The following is a 24,724-nucleotide window of genomic DNA, read 5'->3' on the forward strand; positions in this document are numbered from 1 at the left end:
AGAGCCACTGACCCCCCCCCCAATCGGGGCAAGTGGACACGGAAACCTTCTTCCTGTGCCACAGCCCCTCTCTCCCCGTGTCCTGGAGGGCCGTTTCCCAGCCACTGCCTGCGCCATCCCAGGCATACAGTCCTCCGTCCTTCCCGAGATGCCTGGGTCCTGTTAGACCCGTGCTTCTCCCCCAGGGTGAGTCTAACCCCCAGGAGACACTAGGCCATGTCTGGGGACAAATGTGGCTATCACAGCCGGGGGTGCTCCTGGCATCAGGCCGGTGGGGGCCGGGGACGCAGCTCCAGACCCCTAGTGCCCAGGATGCCCCAAAAAGAGAGTTACGCTACAGCCCCGACGCCAGCTATGCCGCGGGGGGGGCGACTAGCTTACAGCAGGGGCCCTTGCGGGCCAGCGCCCTGCCCCTCCCCATGGGGCCCACGTGCTCACCGCATCCCAGAGAGCACCAGTGGGTCTGGTTTCCATCACGGGAGAGTTGTCCTGCCTCCATCCGCTGCCTTCAGAAACCACTGGGCCTGACTGTTTCCAGCAGGGACCCTGCCCCCCTACCACCCGCTCCAGAAACTTCCCAGAGCTCTGGTTCACCCCCCAGCCCCCTCCAACCCATAGTCCTCGTGGCAGCCCATGTGAGCTTCCAGAACCCAGATCTGATGGCTTCACCTCCCCCACAGACCCCTCCCCAAATTGGGCTCACAATGCCATGGGCATTCTCTGCTTCAGCCTGAGCTGGAGTTGAGGAACACCCCTTCCCTCCCACCCCCAAACTTCCTGGTTTCCACCAGCACAAACTCCTCATCTCTGAGCCTTTGCACATGCTGTTCCCTCTGTTCCTAGCACACCCTTCCATGACTCTTCTGAACAGCTCTTCTCTTAGCTCCCGCCTCCGCTGGGACTGTGACCTCTGCTTATTACCTGACAGTGGGCCAAGCATCATGTACCAAGCTCTGAGGACTTCTCACTGGGTCTCAAAGGAAACATGAATGCACCCCAAATAGCTTTGTGCTCCATCACATCCCTTGCCCCACTTTGTGTGGGCAGCATCTCAGGATGATTCTGTCCAAAGAGCAGGCAGTAAAGCTTTTGGGACAGGGCTGTAAAAGCTGTCTATGACTCACTGTCCCTGCTATGTTGGCCCCAGAAGCTACACTTTGATGTGAAAGCTTCCACCATCCTGGAGCCTAAGCACCTACTTGGGGTCGAGCCCCTCCTGCCACACTGATGTGAGTGAGAAATAAATGTCTATTGTTTCAGCCGAGATCTGGGGGGCCGTTTGTTACACGGCACAGCAGAAACCACATGGCCCAATACAACAGCCATTTCTCATGGTCCACCCTGCAGTATTTCATGCAGAATGAATTCCCTCAGTGTCCAGATAAGGAAAAAGAGGCTGAGAGAAAGAGAGCCACTGACCCACAGCCCCAGCACCAGAAAGTGATCTTCCCTCATAACGATGCCTAGCTCCCTAGGCCAAGACAGAAAGGCAGTTGTGATAAATACATTTATTTCCCCACAGTCCCCCTGAGCATCCGGCCCACATCCAGCAGGGGAGGATGAGACTGAGAGCTCACGGTACCACAGGCCAGGAGGCCCCTCGTGCTCGTCCCCCCAGAGTTGGGCTGGGGGTGAGGAAGAGGGGGTCTCAGTAGACCACCTCGTACACGGTGGCCTTCTTGTCCCCTGAGCCCGTCACAATGTATTTGTTATTCCCGGAGATGTCACAGCTCAGCACAGAGGACGACTCCTTGGACTGGCAAGGGGGAGAGGGAGAGAAGGGAGAATGAGGCCCAGCCAGCACCAGAAGGTCCAGGCTGCTGACCACCTGCACGACATTCAGAGGGAAGAGGCAAGGCGATTGGGGCAGTGCCTGCCCCCAAGGGTGAGCCTGTGGTCCAGGTTGGGGCCAAGACAGGATTCAGGTGGGGGAGCCCAGAGTGGGGAGCCCAGACTCTCCTAGCCGGGGAGGTGGGGGAGGGTGAAACATTTTCCAGAGAAAGGTCCTCTGGAGCTGAGCCGCTGGACAGGTGATGAGGCTCCTGGGAAGAGCAGGTTCTCTGTTCTCTGGAACAGGAGAACAACCCTTTCCTGGGAAGCTCAGAGAGGGTGTGCACCAGGCATGGGGACACACAGCAGGCTAAGGCTAGAACAGAACGACCTACACCAGCACTTGGCAAACTTTTTCTGTAAAAGATCTGATAGTAAATTTTCAAGCTTTGGCCTGAAAGCTCACCTAAGTCCAAATGAGCTCTGGCCAGTAAACCAATCTGCATCACATTGTCTCTCTCTCTCTCTTTTTTACACAACCCTTTAACAAATGTAAAAACCACTCCATGTCCAGCAGGATGGTTATAAGAAAGACACCATAACAAGCGGCCAGGACGGGGAGACGAGAGAACCCCCCTACACTGCTGATGGGAATGGAAAGTCTGGAAAACTGCCTGCAGTTCCTCCAAAATTTAATGGTTATCAGCAGTTCCACCCTGAGATACCCGCCCAGGAGACATGAAAACACACATCGAGCAAGGAGCTGTACATGAACAGTCACAGCAGCCAAAAGGTGGGCACAACCTCAAGTGTCCATGAGCGGACGATGGACGGGCACCACGTGGTCCACCCACACAGCACAACGCCAGCCTTACAAAGGAAGGCGATTCTGACACCTGAACCAACAGGCGTGACCCTTGAGGACGTGACGCTCAGTGACAGAGCCAGACACAGAAGGATAAGGCTTGTGTGAACCCACTCACAGGAGGTCCCTAAAGGAGTCACATCCACAGAGACAGAGAGCGGACGGTGGGGCCGGGGCTGGGGAGGCGGTGTTTCGTGGGGGCAGAGCTGCAGTTTGGGAAGATGGGAAAGTGCTGGAAACGGCGGTGGGGATGGCGGCACAACAGTGTGAGTGTGCTTAACGCCGCTGAGCTGAGCTCCTAGACCTGGTTGAGCGGGCCAATTTTATAGGCATTTTATCACAGTTAAACAAAACGGGGCAGGGCACAGCTCAGGGGTAGAGCACATGCTTAGCATGCGTGCGGTCCTGGCTTCAATCCCCTGTACCTCCTCTAAAAACAAACAAATAAGTAAACCTAATTACCTCTCCGCTAACATAAATAAATAAAAAATGCAACACATTTGAAAAAAATTTTAAAAACCCCAAAAGCCTAATTACCCCCACCAAAACCGAAACAAAACAAAAGCAGGCTGTGCCCAGGTGCGCCCCGGGCTGACCTCCCTGCTTCAGTAGCTCCCACTGGTGGGGAGGATCTTCTGTTCAACTCCCTCCCCACATCCGGTATCCCCAGGCACCTGGCGTCCTGCCAGGGTGGGGACCTCAGTCATGAAGTACCTGGAAGATGCTGGCTCCGTAGGGCGTCCGCCAGGCATTGAGCAGGTTGTCCTTCCCGGTGCTGACGAACCACCGCCCTGGGGGTGGGAGGGAGGGTGGGGGCTTCAGGAGGGAGGGAGGGAGGGAGGGAGGGAGGGAGAGGCTAGGGCCGGGGCTGCAGGCAGAGATGGGGCAGCCTGCTCGGGCCTCTGGCCTCCTTTCCTGCACCTCCGCCCTCATCTGTGGACATGCGATGCCCCTTGGAGACCTGAGGATCCAGCCTTCCCCCCATTTTCGAGATGGTGGGACCAAGGCCCCAAAAGGCTGCAACTGACCTTAAAGAAGGGGGACCCCCTCCTCAGGAGAGAGTTGCTGGATGAGAACAAGGCACCCAGTTGCACCTGAACCTCAGGTCGGCAGCATCACTGCTGCACAGGTGTGTCCCAAGTATTCCATTATTTGGGGTTTTTTTTAAGTATATGTTAAGTTATATAAAATACTTAGGAAATATTTATACTAAAAAAGGGGAGGAGAAGGAATAGCTCAGTTGCAGAGCACGTCCTTAGCACGCTTGAGGTCCTGGGTTCAATTCCCACTACCTCCATTAAAAAAATAATAATAAAAATAACTAACTAATTAATTAATTAATTTAAAAAATAAATATAAATAAATAATGAATAAATATAAATAAAAATTTAGTATATCTCGTGCAATATTTGAGATACAGTCGCACTAGCAAACTAGCTGCTTTTTAGTATACATATGCCCCACACATTTTGGGGATACACTTATGCTCATAAATTATTTGTTGCTTAGTATAAGTATGTCCCACAAAATACTTGGGAGGAGCTACACTTATGCTAGCAAATACGTGTCCTTCCGTGTATGTCCCAGGAGATACCTGGGACGTACTTACACCAAGGAACGATCTCTTGTTTATCTAAGATTCAGACTGAACCAGGCATCCTGCTCTCTGTTGTGGGTTTTCAGCTGTTGCTGTGTTTTGTGTTTTGTGCTCTGGCAGCCCTGCCCCTGCCCGGCGCCCCGCCCTGGCAGACACACCGCAGGAGGCGAACTTGAGGGAGAGCACGCAGCTCTCGTGGAGGTGGAGCTGGTATTTCTCCGGCTTTCGGACGTGCAGGATCTCCACGCTGCTGCTCTCCATGCCGACGGCCAGCCAGTCCTGGCTGGGGCAGCGGCCCAGGGAAAAGATCTGGGGGCAAAGACGGAAGAGAAAGGATTAAAAACCCCTTGGGGTGTAGTGGGTGCCCGGAGCTGCGGGGCCAGGGGGAGGGGAAAGGTCCAGCCTCTCCTGCTGCAGCCCCCACGCTGAGAGGCAGCTGGCCCTGGGCCTGGAGCTCAGCAGGCAACTGCATGTCAAATCATTAATATTAATCAGAATTACACGGAACCCCGGGGCCTCACATCCATTATCCGCTCTGGCTCTGAACGCACAACAGCTCTGGGATGGGGGGCAGAGGGGGCGGGAGGGAGGGGGAGAAGCCGGTGGGGACACGAGCTGCCCCCATAGCAGATGGTGGGAGGGAAGCTGAGGCCACATCTCGCTCAAGGTCACACAACAAGTCCCTGAAAGACCAGGCCTTCCGACTCCCCGCTCAGAACTTTCCCCACGTGCCAACGCCTCTTTTTACTCTGATTGGAAAGGATCAGTGGCCCCAGCCGTCTGTATCCGACCTCAAATGGGGCACAGGGAAGAGTAAGACCCTCCCCGATCCTAAGCCTCTCCAAGTCTAACTGGTGGGTAAGACACGCGTGGAAAGCACTGTAAGTTTACAGCAGTGAGAAGACTGGAGGACTGGTTTCACGTGTTCCCAGCCATACGGTAGGGTTTCTGTATAATGAAGCAGGGACCGGCAGGATGGGAGATGGAATGGAGTGGAATCACCAGCTATATATGCACCCCAGTCTGAGTTTTGGGGACAGGGGGTGGACTACTATATCCACCTGTACCCCCTGATTTCCATATCAAAGAAGGCTTCAAGCTAAGGAGAAAAGGAGGTAAAAAGAGTTTGGGAGCTAGCTCCCACCAGGCTTCAAGGAGGGGGCAAATTGGAAATGGGTTTTGAAGGATGAGTAGGAGTTTACCAGTTGGAGAAAGAAAGGGAAAAGCATGTCAGCCAGAGAGAACAATAAGTGGGGAGGTCTAGAGGTGTCACAGGGCATGTGTGACACTAGAGCATGGACGCCTTCAAGGACAGACCAAGGAGCTCACACCTCCCAAGGCAGTAGGAGACAGGATCTGGGTCCAGGGTATCTGAAGACTTGTCCTTGACTCTTTGCTCAGCCCTGAGGAGCCCCCTGATTCTGTCCAGCCCCTTTACCACATCCTTCAGCCTGGCTTCCCACAGCAGAGCGTCAACAGAGACCTCTCTGTGCCCAACGCCTCCATCAGCCTCTATGTGTCCCCCGGGGTCAGGAGCTCCTCCACGGTGAGTCCACGGGGGGCGGGCAGGAGCTTTCAGTGGAGTCAGTGGGAGGAGAAACAATGGAGCGACACAAGGAGTGACAATGGACAGGGAGTGGCTTGGCAAGAGCACGTGGAAGATGATCCGAGGGTCTCAGGAACCCCTTAGGTCCTTTGTGTTTCCCTGTGTCTGTCTTTGAAGAATTGAAGAGGAAGGGCTGTAGACTGGTCTCAAGCACAAGGAAGACGGACACAGATAGCAGGTACTGGGTCCTGCCCAGCCTCGGGAAGTGGGTGCCTCCGGGGGAGAGGGAGGGAGGCTGGATTCCCAGAGCGTCTATGCCGCCTCCGCCAGACCCTGTGCCGCACCTGGGAGCTGAAGTCATGCTGCTGCAGCTGGCGGCCCTCCCGCAGGTCCCAGCAGCGCACGGTGTTGTCCAGGCCCCCAGTCCAGAGCCGAGTGCCGTAATCGGAAATGTCGATGCAGCTAGCGCCATCGGTGTGGCCCTGGAACTGCCTGGAGGGAGGAGGGCCCAAGAGTCTTTCCTGGAGTTGGTGCTGCTCCAGCATCCTCCCAGGCCACTCCTCCGCTCCCACAGCACAGAGGCAGCAGGGCAGGGGCTTGCACCAGGTCACAGGGCACCTGCCACCCACCTGACCATGGTCTGGTTCTGCAGGTCCCAGACCACGATGTTGCCGTCGCTGCAGCAGGAAAAGCAGACCTTGGCATCGGGGCTGACCGCCAGGGCGTAGCAGGCGGGCGCTGAGGAGGTCAGCTCAGCCTTGATGCGAGGGGTGGGTGCTGCCAGGTCCCAGATGGACAAGGTGCTGGCCTCACCACCCACGATCAGACTCCGACCGTCTGGCAACAGCTTGCAGGAACGAATGTAGTTGTCCCGATTCTGGGAGGGGAGAGAAGCAAGGGAGTGGGGTTGGATCCCAGCCAGGCCAACAAAAGCTCAGAGGGGGCAGGGGGAGGGTGGGGGGCAGCGTGTGTGAGAGAAGGCTCCCCCGACTCCTGGTTGGCCTGTAAGCTCCGCCCCTGGCTGGTCTGTAAACCATCACCTCCTTGCCCTTAAACCACAAGCTCCACCTCTTTGGCCTATAAGCCCCGCCCTTGGTTGGCCCATAAACTCCACCCCATTGGTCAATAAGCCGCGCCCCATTGGCTCATAAGCCCCATTCCTGTTGGGTTATAAATTGTGTCCCCTGTTGGCCTACAATCTTCACGCGTGGTTGGCCTGAGTTCAGCCCCAAACTGACCAACAAGCCTCACCAAGGTTGGCCTATAAACCCCAACCACTGGCCCATAAACCCCGCCCCCTGGCCTGCAAGTCCCGCCCATGTATCGTCAGGCTCTGCCCTACACTCACTAGGCAGTCGAGCTGGGCCACCGGCATCTTGGCGCCGGGCTGGCCCACATCCCACACCTTCACGCAGCCCTTGCCGCCCGTGTACACGTGCTGCGTGGAGCCGCTGATGGTGACCGCACAGACCACCTCGCCGTGAGCCAGCGTGTGCAGCTGCCGCGCGTGCCGCGGGATGCCCGCGCCCACCAGTGCATCGGATGGGAAGGGCACCGGCTGCATCTGCCCGTCCGCAGACACGTGGAAGGAGTAGGCCCTGGACGGGAGATGGGCATGACGTGAAGGGAGGGGACCGCCCTGGAGGGGGGGCGGGGACCCTCCTAACCCCCACTCTCCACGGCAGGGAGGTGCCTTCCCCATCTGTGCCCCTATGCGTTTAGGGAAGGCACCACAGAATCAAAAGTGAGTCAGAGTGAGAAACAGGAAGGGGTCTGGCTGTGGCCTGGTGCGTGGTAAGCTAGCACTTAGCCAATGTCTGTGGAATACAGAACCCAGGAAGACGCCTTGTAAGTTCCAGGGGACGCTGGCCAATAGTAGCCACCAGCCACAGGGGCCAGTTAAAGAAATTAAAAATTTCAGTCCCTCAGTTGCAATGACCACATTTCAAGTGCTCAAAAGCCACAGATGGCTGATGGCCACCAGACCGGACAGCAGTAAGCGCAGAGCATTCCCAGCATGGCAGAAAGTCCTGCTGCTCTTGGCTCAGGGTCACTGAAGGGGGCATCCTGTGCACGGTGGGCTGCTAGGCAGCGTCCCTGGGCCCTGCCCACTGGAGGCCAGAAGCACTCGGGCGTAACAGCCAAAATGTCACCAGACATGCCAGATGTCCGAGGGGACGGGACGGTGGGGCAGGGAACAAACCTGCCGCCTGTTGAGAACCACTGGTCTAGACTTTGCTTGATACATACCTCTCTATACAGAGAGCTCCTCCAGGAGCCCCCATTATCTTCCAGAAGAGACTTTCTGGAAAGGCAGCAAGGAACCCCAAGCCCCACCCCAGAATATAAGCAGCTTAGAGGAGGCAGGGGGCCCCACCCTGGTACTCACGGCTTTCCCCCAGGGATGGTGGGCAGGGAGGAAGAGATGGATGACCCTCGGAGATGTGGGTGAGACTCAAAAGCCATCTGCCAAAAAGCCAACTGGGTGTCACAGGGCAGGTGACCCAAAGCCACATCTGCTCACTGGCCATATCCCTCTCTGTTTATCAGAGGACCCCCCCATCTGTTTATCAGCCACTCCCCAAGAAAGCAGAGATGCCCTCCCTCTGCCCATCCCACAGGTGGGACAGCAGAGGTTTTCACATAAGGGAACTCGGAAGTCTCTGGCCAGGGAATCCTACAGCCCCAGAGTTGGAAGGATTCTGAGGAATCTTCCAATGCTCAGAACCAGGCCGGCAAACTCCAGCTCCCTGCTTGTTTTTGTAAATAAAGTTTTATTGGCACACAGACACGCCCATTCCGTTGTGTGTGGTCTGTGGTGGCTCGTGAGCTATAAAGGCAGAGTTGAGCAGTTGTGACAGAGACCAACTGGTCTGCAAAGCCAAAAATACTTACAATCTGGCCCTTTACAGAAGACATTTGCTGACCCCTGTTTTACAACTTACCCCTTGGAAGTGCCCACCCAGCCTCGGGCCTGGGGGAACTCCAGCGACAGGCGTTTTATCCCCTTGGGAGGCGTCTACACTCACTTCAGGATGGTTCACTATCGCCCAGCTGTCCCAGGACTGCCCTCTGGGGCCCACGCAGACCCCGTCTCCTCCCCCTGCCCCAGCTCAGGGGCCTCATGCCCCTCCTCCCCCTCCTCCTCATTAGAAGTCACTGCCAGTCCTCTCCCTGGGCTACACTTCCTCCACAATCTACCAGAATCTCATAGTCCCTTAAAACTCAGGGCAAACAACTGTACACCATCTGCTAGGAGGCTGAAGGCTGGGGCTCTCTGCTCCTCTTAATGCCACATAATTACAGTGGCTTTTCCCACAATCACAGGTGCTTATTTGTATTAAGCTTGTGGGTCTACTGAGACCCTCAGATCGTCTTCCCACATGCACGTATCAAGCCCGGACTCCCCTCCCTTGCCCTATTCCCTTGTCTCTCTGTATGTAACTGGCTGCTTCTCCCAGCCCCCAGCCCCTGGGCCCTGCTGGCACCTCCTGGCATCTCTCACCCTGAGGACTCACCATGGGGGAGCGTCCGTATACCACAGAGCCGCTGACCTGGGGGGACAGGTGGAGGCTAACATAGGAGCTGGGCACAGAGAGGTCCCCATTAAGGGCACTGTGGGAGCCCAGGCTGAAAGACGTGGTGAAAGGACTGGACAGGGTCAGGGGGCTCCTCAGTGCTGAGCAAGAAGAGACAGAGACAGGTCTTCAGGTATGCTGGACTCAGATCCTGCCTTCCACTGCCTAGGGGAGCTCTGGGGCTCTCGCGCTCTGGCCTAGCATCACCATACCCCGTCCCATCTCCAGACATTTGAATATGCTGTTCCCTCTGGCTGACATGCCCTTCCCTTTCTTTCTTCAGTTGCTGAACTCCTATTCATCCTTCAAAAATCTAGAATCAATGTCCAGCAACATCTCAGGAACATCCTTGAGCTTCCCCACTCCACCCCTAGCCTCCAATCTTGCCCATCTTGGGTGGCTCCCTCTACCCCAGCCCTGATCACACAGGGCTAGGACTTCTGGGGTCTGTTCCCGCCCCCCCCCCCGACCTGGGAGCTTCTTGAAGCAAGTTCCCAGGCTGATTTCTTCTGGAACCAGCATAGAGCCAGGAGGTAAGACGGAAAAGAAGAACGCTGTCATCCCCAAATTAATAATGCGGGAAACTGAGGCTCACAGAGGTCAGCTCACTTGCCCAAGGCCACACAGCTGGTGAATGCCCAAAGCTGGCCTCAAACCTGAGACTGTCTAACTGGTCTTCCCAGGGCACTGGGCCAAAGCCCCCACGTAAGTCACTTCTCCATCTCTGGGCCTCAGTGTCCCCCCATCCCTGCACCTCGTTGAGGCAAGACAACGAGGAAACTGACACCCAGAGTGAGGCAGCAGCTAGCTCAGAGTCATGGAAACAGCAGGGCAGTGCCAGGGCCAGAGCACCCCCTGCCACCTACCATTTTCTACAGCACCCCCAGGCACTCACCAATACTGTCCGTGGAAGGCGCTGGCTTGGCCGCGAGCTGGCGGAGGTGACTGGTGGAGCTGGGCCCAGGGGTGGATGCGTCCTGGGGCGGGGAGGACTCACAGGACTTGGAGGCAGGGGTGCTGGCAGGAAGATCGTTCTGGGGAGAAAGGGCAGGACTGAATGCCCCCAGGCACCTGGCGCCTTGCAGCCCACAGATCCTGGCAGAAGGTGGGTGGGAGAAGGGAGCAGGCACACCTGGGGTAGGCCCGGGCTCCCGGGAGGGGTCTGCACGCCTCCCCCCTCAGGCGCAACCTCTCCCCAGGGAATGGGCCCCACAGCAGAGCACAGGGCTCGCGTGAGCATCTGCACACTTGGGATACCAGGTGGACACCTGACCATCTGCCCACGGGGTGCACACACAGGAACCAATGCAATCTGTTGCAAGAACCACGCATGCACGTGCGCGCGCGCGCGTGTGTGTGAGATAAAGTATCCGGTGCAGCTATAGATCAGGAATGCAGTAGGCATTCCTACGTCTGGGGTAAGGTGCCCACAGGGGCCAGGGCACACCCTGCAGGCAGTGGGGATCACAAGAGAAGGTGATAGACAAAGTCAGAGGCTGTCAGATCCTTTATGGCCAAGGAACCAACTTTGTGATGGGTCCTTGAAGTAGGAGAACGCCGTGTGCTCCCAGATGAAAGACCAGCACCCTTGCTCCCCACAAGGAGGGGTGCCCCCCACTGCTGTCCCTCTCCTCAGGGACCCTTGAAGAGAGGGGAAGCCAGACCACCGTGTAGGAACAAGCTCTGTGTCTGTGGCATTCTGCCATCACTTCCTTTGCCTTTCAAGAAACTTCACATCCTCGTCTTGTGTGGGCTGCTGTCTCCCCTGGGCACAATCACATGTTCTGTGACAGCCACACTTGCACACCCACGAGAGGGGGTGGATGGGGCCAACGTGTGGACAGAGGGACCTACCAGGGGCTTCTCTGTTAGAACAGCACTGCCCCTCCCACTCTGTGTCTCCTTGGAGTGGGAGGAGGGCACAGGAGATGCATTGGGAGCCCCAACCTAGACAGTTGCCATGACAACCTGCTGGGAGGGGAGGCCTAGAAACCGACCGCAGTCTCCCTGGTAAGTGCAGGGCAGGGGTCTGGGGAAGGTTTCAGGGGAGGGATAAACGGAGATGAATTGCGAATTCTCTTAGGTGATCCCTACATACACCTGCCATTAAACGTCAGGATGTGCAAGGAGAAGTTGTTCCAATATTAATCATCTTTCCTTGCACGGACGTCTCCAGTCAGGGCTGGCATGTCCCCCATCATCTCTCAAAGGCCTTAACACCCACCCCCAGGGCTGGAGTCTGCCTGGCTGAGTTGCCAGTTCTCTAGTTTTACTGTGTTTATTTCCACCGGATTTCCTATTTATTGCAAGATCCTTGTTTCCCACATCAGATGGTGAGCTGTCTTTTAATATTATTTGCAAAGTTGCCTTTCCATATTTATGGAGGTTCAATTGAGTGAGTCCACTTAGGAAAAATTACCTGAATGAAGCAGAGGTGGTTTTTAGGAAGGCAGCAAAATAATCACGAAGGGAGTGCTAGGCCACACCAGCCTTGCCCATTTCTCATCGCTCCACGTCTAGTGTGGTAGCATCTGTTTCCAGATCTCCAGGATGAATAAAATGAGTTTCAAGGCCCCCCGCCCCCACTCCTTACCAGGATGAGCTCCTTGGCTCTGGGGAGAGGTGAGCCAAGGCTGGAGGCCAAGGAGGCCGGACTGTCCACGAGGTCTCGACGGGCAGGGAGACAGATGGGTGCCTTTCCACACGGGGTGGTAGCTGGGCTGGGGGGCTCGGAGGGCTGGTCCTGGGTTTGGGGAGGTGATGAGGAGTGGGGGTGAAGTGGGGGAGGGGAGGTCCTCCCTATACACCTCCCGTGTCCCACCCCACCGCTATGCTGGGCGCAGGCCCCACGTTGGGACGATTACAAAACCTCCCTGTGCATCAGGGGACCCATCCGTGAAACGTGGTAACGACAGGAGCTGCTCCACAAGCGCCCACAGCAATGGCTACATGTGGGCTGGGCTTCCTTGCCCGCACTGAGCAGCTGGGGAAAAGTGAGGTCGGGGAGGGGGCTTCACGCCCCCAGAGTCACACAGTGAGTCCCCCTCCTGGGTTCTCTGGGGCTCCTCTTCCCCACCTGTGCTCCGGAGAGGGCGTCAGCCTGGGGTGTCCAGGTTTCCCTACTTCCCCTGGCCCCACGCCATCCGCATCCCAGCCATCCCAGAGAGGGGGACACCAGGACCCCACGCCCTCTGGGCCCCCCAACACCCCGGAGAGCCCACTGCCTGCTCTGGGCCCCAACCTCTGAGTTCCCTGACTCCTGGTCCCAGAGGTCAGAGCAGGAGGCAGCTGGACCCCGACTCACCTCGTCCACCACCAGGTTGTAATCACTCTTGTCCTCGTCACTCTCCTGGGGGGGACACAGGAGGGAGAGCTCACCCTGGGTGCGCCCCCCTGCCTCCATGCCCCCGGCACCTCCTCAGGAGGGTTTGGTTAGGATCCTGGGGCTTGGTTCATTCGCTCAGCACAAGGGAAGCTTGGGTGCGGGGGTCTTTCATGGAGGAGGACGGAGGGGATGGAGCAGAGTGCCCAAGAGGTGCCCCATGGCCTCAGTTTACTCCTCTGTGCAGTGCAGGGAGAGCCAGAGACCAGAGACCAGGAGGCAGCCTCACCTCCTTCCCAGCTGTTGCCCCACAGGGCCAATCAGCCTCTCAGGTTTGTCCATCTCGCTACCCCACCCCCAGTCCGCGTGTGCCCCCGACTCACGTAAGGTCCTGACAGGTCCTTCTCCTCAGCTCTCTGCTTTCCATTGCCCCCGGGGCCACTGGGTCGCTCCTCTTCCACCACACTCTCTGGGGGTGAGGGGGATGCACTCTGCAGAGACACAGGGGCCAGGCAGGGGAAAGGGTCGGAACCCTGGGCCCCCAGACCGTGTCCTGGCCTGGCCCAAACCGAGGGTCCCCATCACCATTATTAGGCTCTGTGCCTCAAGCTTCCCATCTGGGAAATGGGACCTTCCCAGGGCAGACTCGCCATGGTTGCGACAACCACAAATCTCCCCACAGACATCACCTCCCTTCCCTGGGGGTCACCAGAGATGAGCTCTGACTGGAATACGCGTTAGGATCTTGGAGACTTGGGACCATGAAAAGGATGGAAGAGATCCCATGAAGAGTTTTTTATGCTGATTACAGATTGAAATGTTTTACATACATTCTGTTAAGTAAAATAACGCTATTGAAATTCATTTCACCCACTTAACTTTTTTACTGTGGCTACTAGAAAAATTTCAGTGATGTTCACACAAAGTGAAACGTGATTGAAACTGCATAGACACACACACACACACACACACACACACACACACACACACACACACACACACACACGAGTGCATGTGAAACCCTGAAGTGGGAATAAAGTCTGTGGGTTGCACCCAGGTTGGTTTCCTGGCTTCGATACTGCACTTTAGTTTCGCAAGATGTTATAATTGGGGGAAGCTGGGTGAGGGGTGCATGGGACCCCCATACATTTCTTGGCAACCTTCTGTGAACCTGTAATGACTCCAAAATAAAAACAATTTCAAAAAAAAAAAATCCCTACAGGGCTCACGTGATATTTCTATTGGGCAGTGCTCTCGTCAATAACATGGAGTGGAGGAGGGATAAATTAATGATGGAAGGATGGACAGGATGCTACCCAGGCATGTATTCATTCATTCAATTGCAAAAATTGCTCAAGAAAGAAAATTTTAAATAAATAAAACCCTAGTATGCTGAGCATCCCCCCTCCCCCACAAAAGGCTGCGGGCAGCACAGTGTGAAAGCAGGGGTGGGGGTCTCCCCGTGAGCGCAGAAGCCGCTTCAGCCACAGTGGAGTGGCTACAAGGCAAGTGCGAGACAAGAGGGTAAGTTCCCAGGGCCCTGCAACTTACCCTGCTCGGGGCTCTCTCCACTGGCGTGGGGGTGAGGTCAAGAGAGAGATGGGAAGGAAAGAGGCATTTGTATTGCATGGTGCCAGAGCATAGCCCTCTACGGGGCATAAAGCCCCCTTCCCAGCTCAGAACCCCCGCTTTTCCTTCCAGTGCCCTTGCAAGGAGTGGACCATCCCTTCCTTGCACCATTCAGATAGATGCCCAGAGATGAGTGATAATTTGCCCAAGGACACACAGCGCAGTGGGAGCCTGTGGCCCCCTCCCTCCCTCACACTGAGATGAGTTGGGTGGCCCTCTCCAGGCACCCCCTCTCCCCCGTGCCCCCAGCCACAGCTGCCCAGTGCCGCCCACTCACCTCTGGACCCTTCGGCCTCCACGCCTGCCCGGTCCTCCTTGGTGACCGCGGCCAGCTGAGCCTGGGCAGCCAGGGCTCCGGACAGGGCCAGCAGCCCCGTGGCACTGCCGCCCACCAGCCCCGCCGGGCGAGGGGTGAGGGGCACAGGGGGGGTGTGGTGGGACAGTGGCTGGAGCTGCTGCTGCTGGAGAGGAGGGGGGTGGGCCAGGGGCAGATGGGGGCCCCCGGCAATGTCCCCCCCAGAGGCTGCGGCGAGCGGGACAGGGTCCAGGCAGAGGGGGTGCCCTCAGGTCTCCGGGGTGGCCAGAGCCCAGGCCAGCCACCCACCTGGCACGCCCAGCGTCACCACCCACGGTGGGGTAGGGCCGGAAGACTCACCCCGATGAGGCTGTTCAGCTCCCCCACGGTCACCTGCTTGGCCCGCTCCACGGCCTGCAGCACCTGCTGCTGGTGCTGGGGACAGGGGCGGGGGCGGGGGCGGGGGGGGGGGGGCGGCGCGCTCAGGGGAGCCCCTCGTCTGCTTGGCGCCCCTGCCTCCCGGCCACTGCCCTGCTCCTCTCCCACCAGTGCTCACTATTTCTATTTTCTGTCTCCCCTCCCTTTTAAAATCGTGAAACAAACACATAGACAAAGAAACAAAGCATTCAAGTGCAGTTAAACCCGATCATTACAAATCAGGGTCCACCCCCGCCTGGCACTGCTGACATGGGGCGGGGTCCTCCTCCGTAGCGGGCCATTCAGGGGGACTGTGGCGCCTCCCTGGCCCCAACTCCAACCAAGCCAGGCATCCTGCCCCGTGAGTCGTAACGACCACAAATGTTCCCAACGTCACCCAGTGTCCCCTGGGAGCAGAGTCACCACCCCAGGAAAGAACCACAGTATAAATCAGTGCCATGTGCCAAAGACCCAGGTCAAAAAATACAAACTGGCAGCCTCTGGAGGCAGGTGCACCCCGCCCTCACCGCACCCTCCTTCCGCCTCCCCCGCCTCCAGGGGTAGGATGTCCCCTAGGGCGCTGCTGGATACTGAAGCCACATGTGGCTACTGAGGACTTGAAATGTGGCTGGTGCAACGGTGCACCGGAATGCTTTGTTTAATTTAATTTAAATCAATACAAATTTAAATATAAATTTAACATCCTACATTTAAAAAGAAATATACCTTCAAACGTAAATGGCCACACCGGGCTGGCCGCTCCTGTGTCTGCTCTAAGGCCCCTGCTGTCCCTGCACTCCCAATGACAGGGGTTTGGGCTGTTCCCACTGAGGACGTGCCGGGATGCTGGCCCGGCCCTCCTGTACGGGGCCACCTGGGACAGTGTGTCTAGGCCAGGGGTTTGGACATTTTTTCCACAAAGGGCCAGAGATTACGTATGTTTAGCTTTGCTGGCCAGAGGGTCTCTGTTGAAACTCCTCAACTCTACCACTTTCTTGGGAAAGCTGCTGGTGACAATCTGGACATGGATGGGCCTGGCTGTGTGCCAGTAAAACTTTATTTAAAAAAGCAGGTGGTGGGCTGGAGATCTGGCCCCGGGGCTGTAGTTTGCTAACTCCTGGTCTAGAAAGATGGAATTTGCCAGGGCACGCATGTGTCTTCATTTACTCCTTTTAAAGCCTCTGCACCCTATTTCCTGTAGCTTTTGCCTTTGTCTCTCTGGGCCACCTGGTCCCCACCCTGGGCTTCGGACACCATCTCTAAGTCTGAGTCCAGACGGGACCTCCCTCCATCCCAACAGCCCAGAAACCCCGGATTCCATGGGGTCCAAACCAAGATGAGTACTTTTTTGGTCCCCAGCACAATGAGGGCCCCCTGCGTATCCACCCTGTGGGAGAATCTGTCTGCTTGTCTCTCTGGAGATAGAACATTCCAGACAGAAGCAGGAACAGGGGGTGCAGAGGTCCTGCAGTTTGGGGCATTCTTCTAAGGGCTAACTTTATTTTTCAAGTTTCAAAGAAGTGCTCACACTCTATGGTTTTATCTGCCCTAGCTCCACCTTTTTATATTATTGTGGTTACAAATACATAAGTTACCCTTTTAACCATTTCTAAGTGCACCGCTCAGTGGCATTTAGCACACTCACACTGTTGTGCAGCCATCCCCACTATCCATCTCAGAACTGTCTCGTCTTCCCAAACTGAAACTCTGCCCCCATGAAACACTCATGCCCCCTCCCCTCCCCCAGGACCTGGACCCACTATCTACTTCCTGTCTCTGTAAATCTGAGTCCTCTGGGGACCTCCTGTGAGTGGAATCACAGTATTTGTCCTTTCCTGGCTGGCTTATTTCACTCAGCATCATGTAGGCACTGAGTACTAAGGACTGACTTTTATTGGATGTTTACTAAGCACCCAGCATCAGATACCACCTGGTAAGTATCAACTCTTCTAAACTTCATGACAGAGGCACAGAGAGGGCAAGCACTAGTCCACTGCCACACAGCCAGGATTTGGCCTGAGGCAGCCAGGCTGCAAGCTTGAGCCTCCTTCTCCCCCTCAGCCAACACCTTCCTTCATCCCTAGAGCCCTGCCCCAGCCAGTGCTCAGGCCCCCAGGCCACCCAGCAGAACCAGTGCCTGCAGCATCCAACCAGCTCCCCTTCCCCTCCCCGAAGCCCACTCACCTCCTGTGTCAGGAAGGGGATGATCTGAGCACAGATACCACTGAGGCGCTTCACAATCTCAGCCTGGCAAGAAGAAATCAGGAGGAGGCTTGGCGGGGGAAGGCTCTCAATCCAGAACCGTGACTCCAGGGCATAACCCTTTGCATAAGCCTTTGCAAAGCTTGGGGTGGTGGTGGTGGGGCTGTCACCGCAGGTGCAGGTGTGTGGCATGGGCCTCGGGACAGACTGAGAGCCTGGTGAGGAGGCCCTCCACCTGATGTCCAGGGCAGCCTTGAGCCAGAAGACCAGGACAGGTACATTGCCTGCCAGACCCGCTTAACAGAGATGCCCAGCTCAGACTGCAACCCCGAGGAGCTTTGAGTTCGGCATAAACAGAGGAAGTTGGGCCTCCACCTGGAGTCCCAGGTTCGAGCCCTGGCTGGGCCCAGGGCTCTCTGGGGCAAGGGCCCTCTCTGGGTCTCACCTGCGCCTTGGGGCTGTAAGCAGGGGGAGACCCGGTGCAACACACTCAGGGTGTGATGCTGTGATATAAGAGAAACATGTTTGGTCTTTGCCTCAGTTCCTAGCACTGAGCTCCTAAAACCCTAGGGTTTCTGAGTAGCAGGGGCGAGGGGAGGGAGCACCTTGTGTTACTCGCAATAAGCCCCTATCACCCACACCTGAGGTTACTAAGAGGGCTGGAACTTCCAGTCCCATCCCTGATCTCCAGGGAGGGGAGCGGGGCTAGAGGTTGAGTTAATTGCCAATGGTCAGTGTGAAATCAATAGTGCCTGTGTAATGAAGCTTCCCTAAAAATCCCTAATCAAGTGCTTCTGAGAGCTTCCGGTGGTGGTGGACACGTGGAGGAGCACACGTGGAGAAGCGGGGAGGCGGCGCCCGCCCCAAACCTCACTCCCTACCTGCCCTCTGTATCCCTTCTCTCGGGCTGTTCCTGAGTTATATCCTTTATAATAAAAGAGTAATCCTAAGTAAGAGCTTTCCCGAGTTCTGTGAACCATTCTGGCAAATTATCAGCCTGAGGAGTGGGTCATGGGAGCCCTGATTTATATCCAGTTGGTCAGAAGCCTGGACTTGCGCCTGGCATCTGAAGTGAGGGCAGTCCCCCGGGGCCGATCCCTGACCCTGTGCCATCTGCGCTGACTCTGGGGAGTGTGTTGGAACCCAGCTGGTGTCAGGTGGAGAAGTGGTTGGTGTGTGGCAAATCCACACATCTGGTGTCAGAAGGATGGAGGGTAGGATGGAAGCAGCGTGGCTCTACTTGAAGGTTTCATCCAGGACCCGGGCTGGGCAGGGGTGCCCCACAGAGGCTGAACATAGGGGAAGTCTGTGGGTGGGGAAGGGGGTGTTTTGTCAGCCTGTGCTTCGCCTCTGCCTGAGTTACAGGGGTGCCGTATGCAGTGTGCGTCTGGGTAGGGTGTGTCTCCCATCCGCTACCAGGAGGGTAGACCCAGGCTCCCAGGGCCGGGGCCCTACCCCAGGCCCTCCACCCCACCAGGGGGTCTATTTCATGCACCCATGAGACCACACTATGCTCCAGGCAGACCAGCCCCCTCACACCCACATCAGACCCAGGAGACCCAAAGAAGCATGCCAGGGCAGGCGCCCCCAAGCACTCCCAGTCCACCCCCACTTCTTCCCACCCGCCAGGAAGCCCTGACCCTAGGCTCTGTCCATCTACTCTAACATCCTGATGGACTGAATCCGAGATTCCATCAACCTCAGAATCTCGGGGTCCCTCTCATCCCCTTAGAAGCCGTCTCGAGGTCAGTCTCAGGATCTGGGGGTTAATCTTGGACAATGGGAATCAATTTCAGAACCATCAGGTCTAACTCAGAACCTTGCGATCATACTCAGAGGCTGAGGACAGTCTCAGAACCTCAGATCATTATGGTTAATCTCAGAACCTTCAAAACAGTGACAGAACCTTGGGGTCCATCTCAGACCCTCAGGAGCCATCTCCAATGTCAGATGGAAAGAAACCACTAAGACTGTCTGTCTGGACCCCTCCTGGGACAGAAGTCCCTCTTGGCCTGGCCTGGCTGTTGACCTCTGCTACGAGCCTTCCTTGAAGGGGGTGCTTGGCCCTGGCCCTGGCCCACCACTCGCCTTTCTGCTGGACAAGGTCTCCAGAAGTCCATTTCTTTTCATGAAGCTGAAATCTGGCCCCCTGGTCCCAGAGATTTCAGGTTAAGAACCCTGTTCCCTGGGTCTGGGACTGTCAGAGCACTGGGTCCAACTCACAGCTTCCAGATGTCCCCCTTCCCCTACTGGACGCCTTTACCCCCACACAGTTACCTGCTTGTGCATTTCAATGTTGAGTCCGTAGGACATCTCATAGTACTGCAAAGGAAAAGTCCAGCAATGTCCACTGTGCCGATGGATGTCTGGCTGGGCTGGGTGACCCTAGGTCTTTCAACAGCTCCCAGGCTTGGGGGAAGGGTCAGAGCAGGACCCAGAGCCTCCCAGCCCCATGGGGGCCCAGAGGGGGAGCTCCAAACAGCAAGCAGAACCCCCTCCACTCTCCCCAGGCCAGGAAGAGGGGAACAGGTAGGCAGTGCCCAGAGACCCTGGCCCCTTAGGGATGCTGGTCAGGAGAGTGAGCATCCTTATCTCATTGTTCTTAAGGTCAGGGAGGGCCCTGGAGAGAGCTTGGAATCCCAACCAGCCCACTATACAGATGAGAGAAAGTGAGGACCAGAGTGGTCCAGGAGTCGGGATTCACACCCTGGGTGTTTCCACTCACAGCCCAGCACTCCTTGCCACTACCCCAACCCTGGTCTGATAACCCCTCCTCACCATGACATAATGTCGCTGCATTTCCGTCTTCTCACTTGCCAACTTCTCACACTCCAGCTTGAGGCTGGGAAGGAGAGAGGGCATGGAGATCCCACCCTCCTTGTCCCCCAGCAGAGACACCCACCCTCCGGGGTCCCCTTCTGGGCCAGTTTCCAAAGTGACGGGATAGATTCTCCCCTTCCCCACTTCCTCACCCGCTCCCAGTCCCTCCTCACCCCTTCCCAGGCTCAAAATATCCCAGCACTGGACAGTGCGTTCACATCACCTGCACTTCCTCCCAGAAGTCCTCCCGCGCCCCTGGAGGCCCCTTCCTCCTCCCAGCACGCTGGAGACCCCGCCCCCTCCCCGGGCTCCCAGGTGAGCCCCCAGGTGAGCTGCCAGGTCCCGTGGGGCGGGGCGCCCCCGCCCCCCTCACCTGTGGTACTGAGCCTGAAGAAACTGGAATTCCTCTTTGATACGGTCGCAGATCTCCAAGATCGAGAACTTGAAGGGCTGGCCGGACTGAAGCGGGGCCTGGGGTGGACCCCGGGGTCTGAGTTTCCCGGACGCCCCGCGGCCCCCACCCGCCGCAGCCCGGGCCCCCACTCACCGGGTGCCTTCCCTGGGGGTACATCCTGCCGATCCGGGAGGCCCCCCCACGCCGCCGGAGCTTGACGATACGGGGGGGGGGCCGAGGCGGCGGCGGGGTGGGGGAGAGGCTGGGGTGGGGGGCTGCCCGAGAAAGAAGGGGGCAGGCGGCGTGGGGCAGGGGACCCTGGAGTCCCCCGCCCCTCGAGAGAGTGCGCGGGGTCGCGGGGACCGAGGGGTGCCGAGGCCCCCGCCGGGCGGCGATGGGGGCGCGCGGCGGGCGCAGAAGGTCGGGCGAGCCGCGGCCGGTTTCAGAGGCGCGGGCGGCGGGCCCCGCGCGGAGCCGCCTCCCTCCGGCGGGGCTCGGCCGGGAGCCGCGGGCAGAGCCGCCTTAAGGTGGCGCCGCCGCCCCCGGCCCGCCCGCACCTCGCGCCCTGGCGACCGCGGACGCCGGCCCGGGACCACCCCCTCCCTCCCTCCCTCCCCCCGGGGACCAGCGGGGAAACTGAGGCTCGCGTTCTGCCCTGCAAACATCGCCCCCCCCCAATTCCCCGAGGGCCCAAGAGAGAAAAGCCCGAAAACAAATACCTAGTGGGCCGCTGTGGGGAGTAGTTTGGTGGGGAGGGGGGCAGCTGGGGGCCAGAAATGGCTTTTCTGAGAAAGTGGGCTCAGACTTAAGGATCAGGAAGAAGCAGGGAAACCTGCCGGCAGCCAAAAGGGACCCCGGGGGAGAAACGGAGCTGGGGGCGGAGCTAGGGGGCAGAGCCGGTCCCTCACCCTCTCTGGGCCTAGGGAGAGGCGGGAGTTGGGGGGGGGCAGTTTTAAATGACATGGCACCTGAACAGCCCTCAGCCTGGCCAGGCACAGAGTAAACTCCCAGAGATGGGAGTTGAGGTCTCTCTGATTGCCACCACGATTGCTACCACCAGCAGACTGGGGTGTCTCTCCTCTCAGACTATGGGCTCTTCGAAGGCAGAGTTCCCACTGAGATTGGGAACAAATCTCTGCCATCAGACTGAGGTCTCGCTGAGGGCAGGGGCTCCATCTCCCACCACAGACCACCCCTCATTCTCACTTGGGAGGTGGGACCTTCTTATTCCCATTTGCGTATAAGAAACTTCAGGGTCATTTGTTAAGTCAATCAACAAACACATATTGAGAGCCTACGGTGGCCCAGACACTGCTCTAGGCCCCGGGGGCCTCTGTTAATACCTGCGCCTGTGACAGAGGTGAGTAAGGAAAAGGGCACACAAGCCCTCTCAAATTTATGAAGCATCTGTGACATGCCAAGCATCCTTTCAGGCACCAGGAATACAGGGTGGATGGAAGACAGATCCCTGCCTTCTCTGAGTTCAGGGGAACAAGGCCAGATCTCAGCTCCGAAATTATGGACTTATGTGTGTGTACAAAGAGGAGTTTAGGGGGCAGTCATAGAAATCACAGAGGGAACCTACGTATCTGGGATGTCTGGGAGAGGCCACTTGGAGGAGGGTAACGTTGGAGGTGAGACCCGAAGGATAAAGATGGGCAGCCGTGGGAAGGGATGGGGAGAGAGACCCTGAGGCTCAAGACATGAGTGCATAGGTGTGTATGTGTTAGAGGGAGCGAATATTCAATGGCTCCCTATTGCCATCAAAATATCATCCAAACTCCTTTGTCTTCCCACAAGGCCCTGCACAGCCCCCTTCCCAGAGCCCAGCTCCCTTCACTTTCACCCTCACTCTGCTCCAGCCCCACGGGCCTCCTCACTTTCTCCAACTCACCTGGTACAGTCCTACACCCGGACCTTTGCACTTACTGTTCCTGTTGCCTGGAATGCCGTGCATTCAGGTCTCAGTTCAAATGCCACTTCCTCAGAAAAGCCCTTCCTGGCCGCCCCTTTAAGCAGTGTTCACCCACTCTACCCTGTGATTCTCAAACATGGCAAGCTATTCTCTCTTCCTCTGTCCTATCGAAGTTCCTGTGGGTTTTTTTGTTTGTTTGTTTTGACATGATTGTTTCTTTGTGGGTTGTTCCATTTGTTATTCGTTGCCTTCACTAGGCTGTGTCAGGACAGAGCCCACCTTGGTGCCTGCAGAATGTGGCACACAGTGAGTGCTCAATAAATGAACAGGCAGTGGAATGAGAAGAAGAAATAGCAGATCCAGCTAAAGCCAGACACTGCTGGCCACACTCCTGCTGTGGGGACTTTTGAGAAACCAGGAGTTCCACAATTAATTCTTTGATGCCAAAAGTTTGTCACTCCAAGTTTTGGGGGCAGTCTGTGAGTCCTAATTCCAAAACCTTCCCAGGAGGTGTCTTACCTCCACTGGGAAGGCACCACTTCTCCTGCCTGGACCACTAGTCAGAGACATGGCACCCCTTCCTCAATCTCTGCTTCTTCCCACCATGCATCTGGGCTTCTCTTGTCAAAAGCCCTCCACCTCTTCAAGTTCAATGGCTCTTTCTTGACCATCTCTCACAGCTCTGCTCAAAGCAGCCTTTCCTCTCCCTGCCCCCACGCCCTCCAACCTGGCGGCCCTCCTTCCTCTCTGAGTGCTGATCTCCTTCCTCCTAGCCTGACCACCTGAATGTCACCTTTGCCCACACCTCTGGCTGCCCAGGCTCTGAGCCACTGTGTCCTCTTTGAGGCTTCAGCCATCTCATTTGTGAAGACGGCTCTGAGCTCGGGCTCCACACGTGGTCCCTACCCTGAGACCCAGCCCTGCGGGTACAGCCACCAAATAATTCCCCTGGACATCCCTCAGGCCATTAGATGCACTCTCTTCCCCCAGACCTGTCCCTCACCCTGTCAGGCCCCAGTCCACCCTGATCCCCCAAGACAGAGCATCAACCTAGACTCTTCTCTCCTCGACACCTGCCATGCAACCCTGCTCCCCGTCCCCACAGCCGCCTGCCTGCTCCAGCCTTTCATCCTCTCCCATCTGGACCTCAAGCCACCTTCTCCCTCAGAGCAGCTTTCATTCTTGTGGAAAGAGGGAAAGCCCCCCCCCCCCCAAAATCGACTTAAAACCCTCCCATGGCTCCCTAACGCCCTTGGGACAAAGTCACAGATCTTCCAGCTAGCATCAGATGCCCTGTACCACCTGGCCCAGCCCAGCTTCACCTCCCTTCCCTAGTTCAAACACTTTCTGCTCTGGCCACACCAGTCAGATTACCTAATCTGTGTTCCTTCCCACCTCTGGGCCTTGGTTTCTGTGATTGTCTCTTTCTGGAATTCCCTCCCCCTCCTTTTCTGCCTGGAGAAAATGCATTCCATCAAGGCCCAACCCAAAAGACACCTCCTCCGGGCAGCTCCTCCAAAAGGTGAAAGGCATCTCCCTCTCCACAGACCCACACTGAACACAGACTGTCTAAAGTTGGCTATAAGTGGGTATTCATTCTGTAACCACCTCCTCGTGGCCTTAGCAAGGACCAGAACCAGGTCTTGCCTAGAGGCTCCCAGGGTGAGCGGGAAGGAGCTGAGGACACACTCCAGGCCCACATGGTCAGTGCCAGAACAGAGGGAAAGCCCAGGGCCTAGGGGACCCAGAGCAGCAACACGAGCGCTGCCTGGTGAGTTCAGAGGGGGCTCCCTGGAGGAGGGGACCTTTACCCACCAGTCTTTAGATCCCTCAGCCAGGCACACTCCACAGAGGAGGGTAAATACAGATTTGTGGATTGCCTGAGAAGCCACAAAACCACACACACACACACACACACACACACACACACACACACACACACGCGTTTGGTGTGTATAATCTGCCAGGAAGAAGGCGATTTGCTCTGAGCAGCAGCAGCCCCAGCTTTGGGAGCAGCTTTCAGAATTTGGGGAGGCTCAGCAGAGAGCAGTCTGTGAGATGGGGAGCCCCCTAAGCAGCCCATTACTTGATAATTCGCTGAAATGCCACATCCGGCCAGAGCAGGAGGCAGGGAAAGGACTGCCAGCCTTGAGTTACAGCCCGGGCAGTCTAGCACAACCTTCTAATTTCACCGGGAAGGCTTCCCCCAGCTAACTACTTTGCCATCTGGGGCTTCACGCCCCACGCCTTTGGGTCTCTGTTTCCCCATCTGCAAAACCCTCGGAGAAGCTGCAAAATTGGGTGAAGGGGCTTAGCTTTTGATCTCTCCCCTCCCGCTGTACAGAAAGGCTCAGCCCCGGTTCCTGGCTGGGTT

General features: G+C 57.0%; 1 protein-coding gene across 2 annotated transcripts; it reads right to left on the minus strand.

Moving 5' to 3' along the window:
• Positions 1-1,493: 1,493 nt before the first annotated feature.
• On the minus strand, positions 1,494-20,870 carry TLE2 (TLE family member 2, transcriptional corepressor). Of its 2 annotated transcripts, none has more exons than XM_031436883.2 (20): positions 20,589-20,870; positions 20,415-20,512; positions 20,000-20,063; positions 19,499-19,543; positions 17,204-17,266; positions 14,963-15,037; positions 14,585-14,765; positions 14,230-14,249; positions 13,062-13,169; positions 12,661-12,705; positions 11,950-12,099; positions 10,252-10,390; positions 9,297-9,457; positions 8,168-8,244; positions 7,127-7,376; positions 6,408-6,655; positions 6,123-6,270; positions 4,391-4,541; positions 3,350-3,426; positions 1,494-1,756 (listed from the first exon to the last, which is right to left on the minus strand). In XM_031436883.2, the coding sequence occupies exons 1-20, from the start codon at positions 20,610-20,612 to the stop codon at positions 1,649-1,651; spliced, it is 2,232 nt and encodes a 743-aa protein (XP_031292743.2). In that variant the 5' UTR covers positions 20,613-20,870; the 3' UTR covers positions 1,494-1,648. The 2 variants fall into 2 exon arrangements, with proteins under 2 accessions (XP_031292743.2, XP_031292742.2); XM_031436882.2 differs by having other exon boundaries at positions 14,585-14,768; positions 20,589-20,849.
• Positions 20,871-24,724: the final 3,854 nt, after the last annotated feature.

This window comes from Camelus dromedarius, chromosome 27 (genome assembly GCF_036321535.1).
Source record: "Camelus dromedarius isolate mCamDro1 chromosome 27, mCamDro1.pat, whole genome shotgun sequence".
NCBI lineage: Eukaryota > Metazoa > Chordata > Mammalia > Artiodactyla > Camelidae > Camelus > Camelus dromedarius.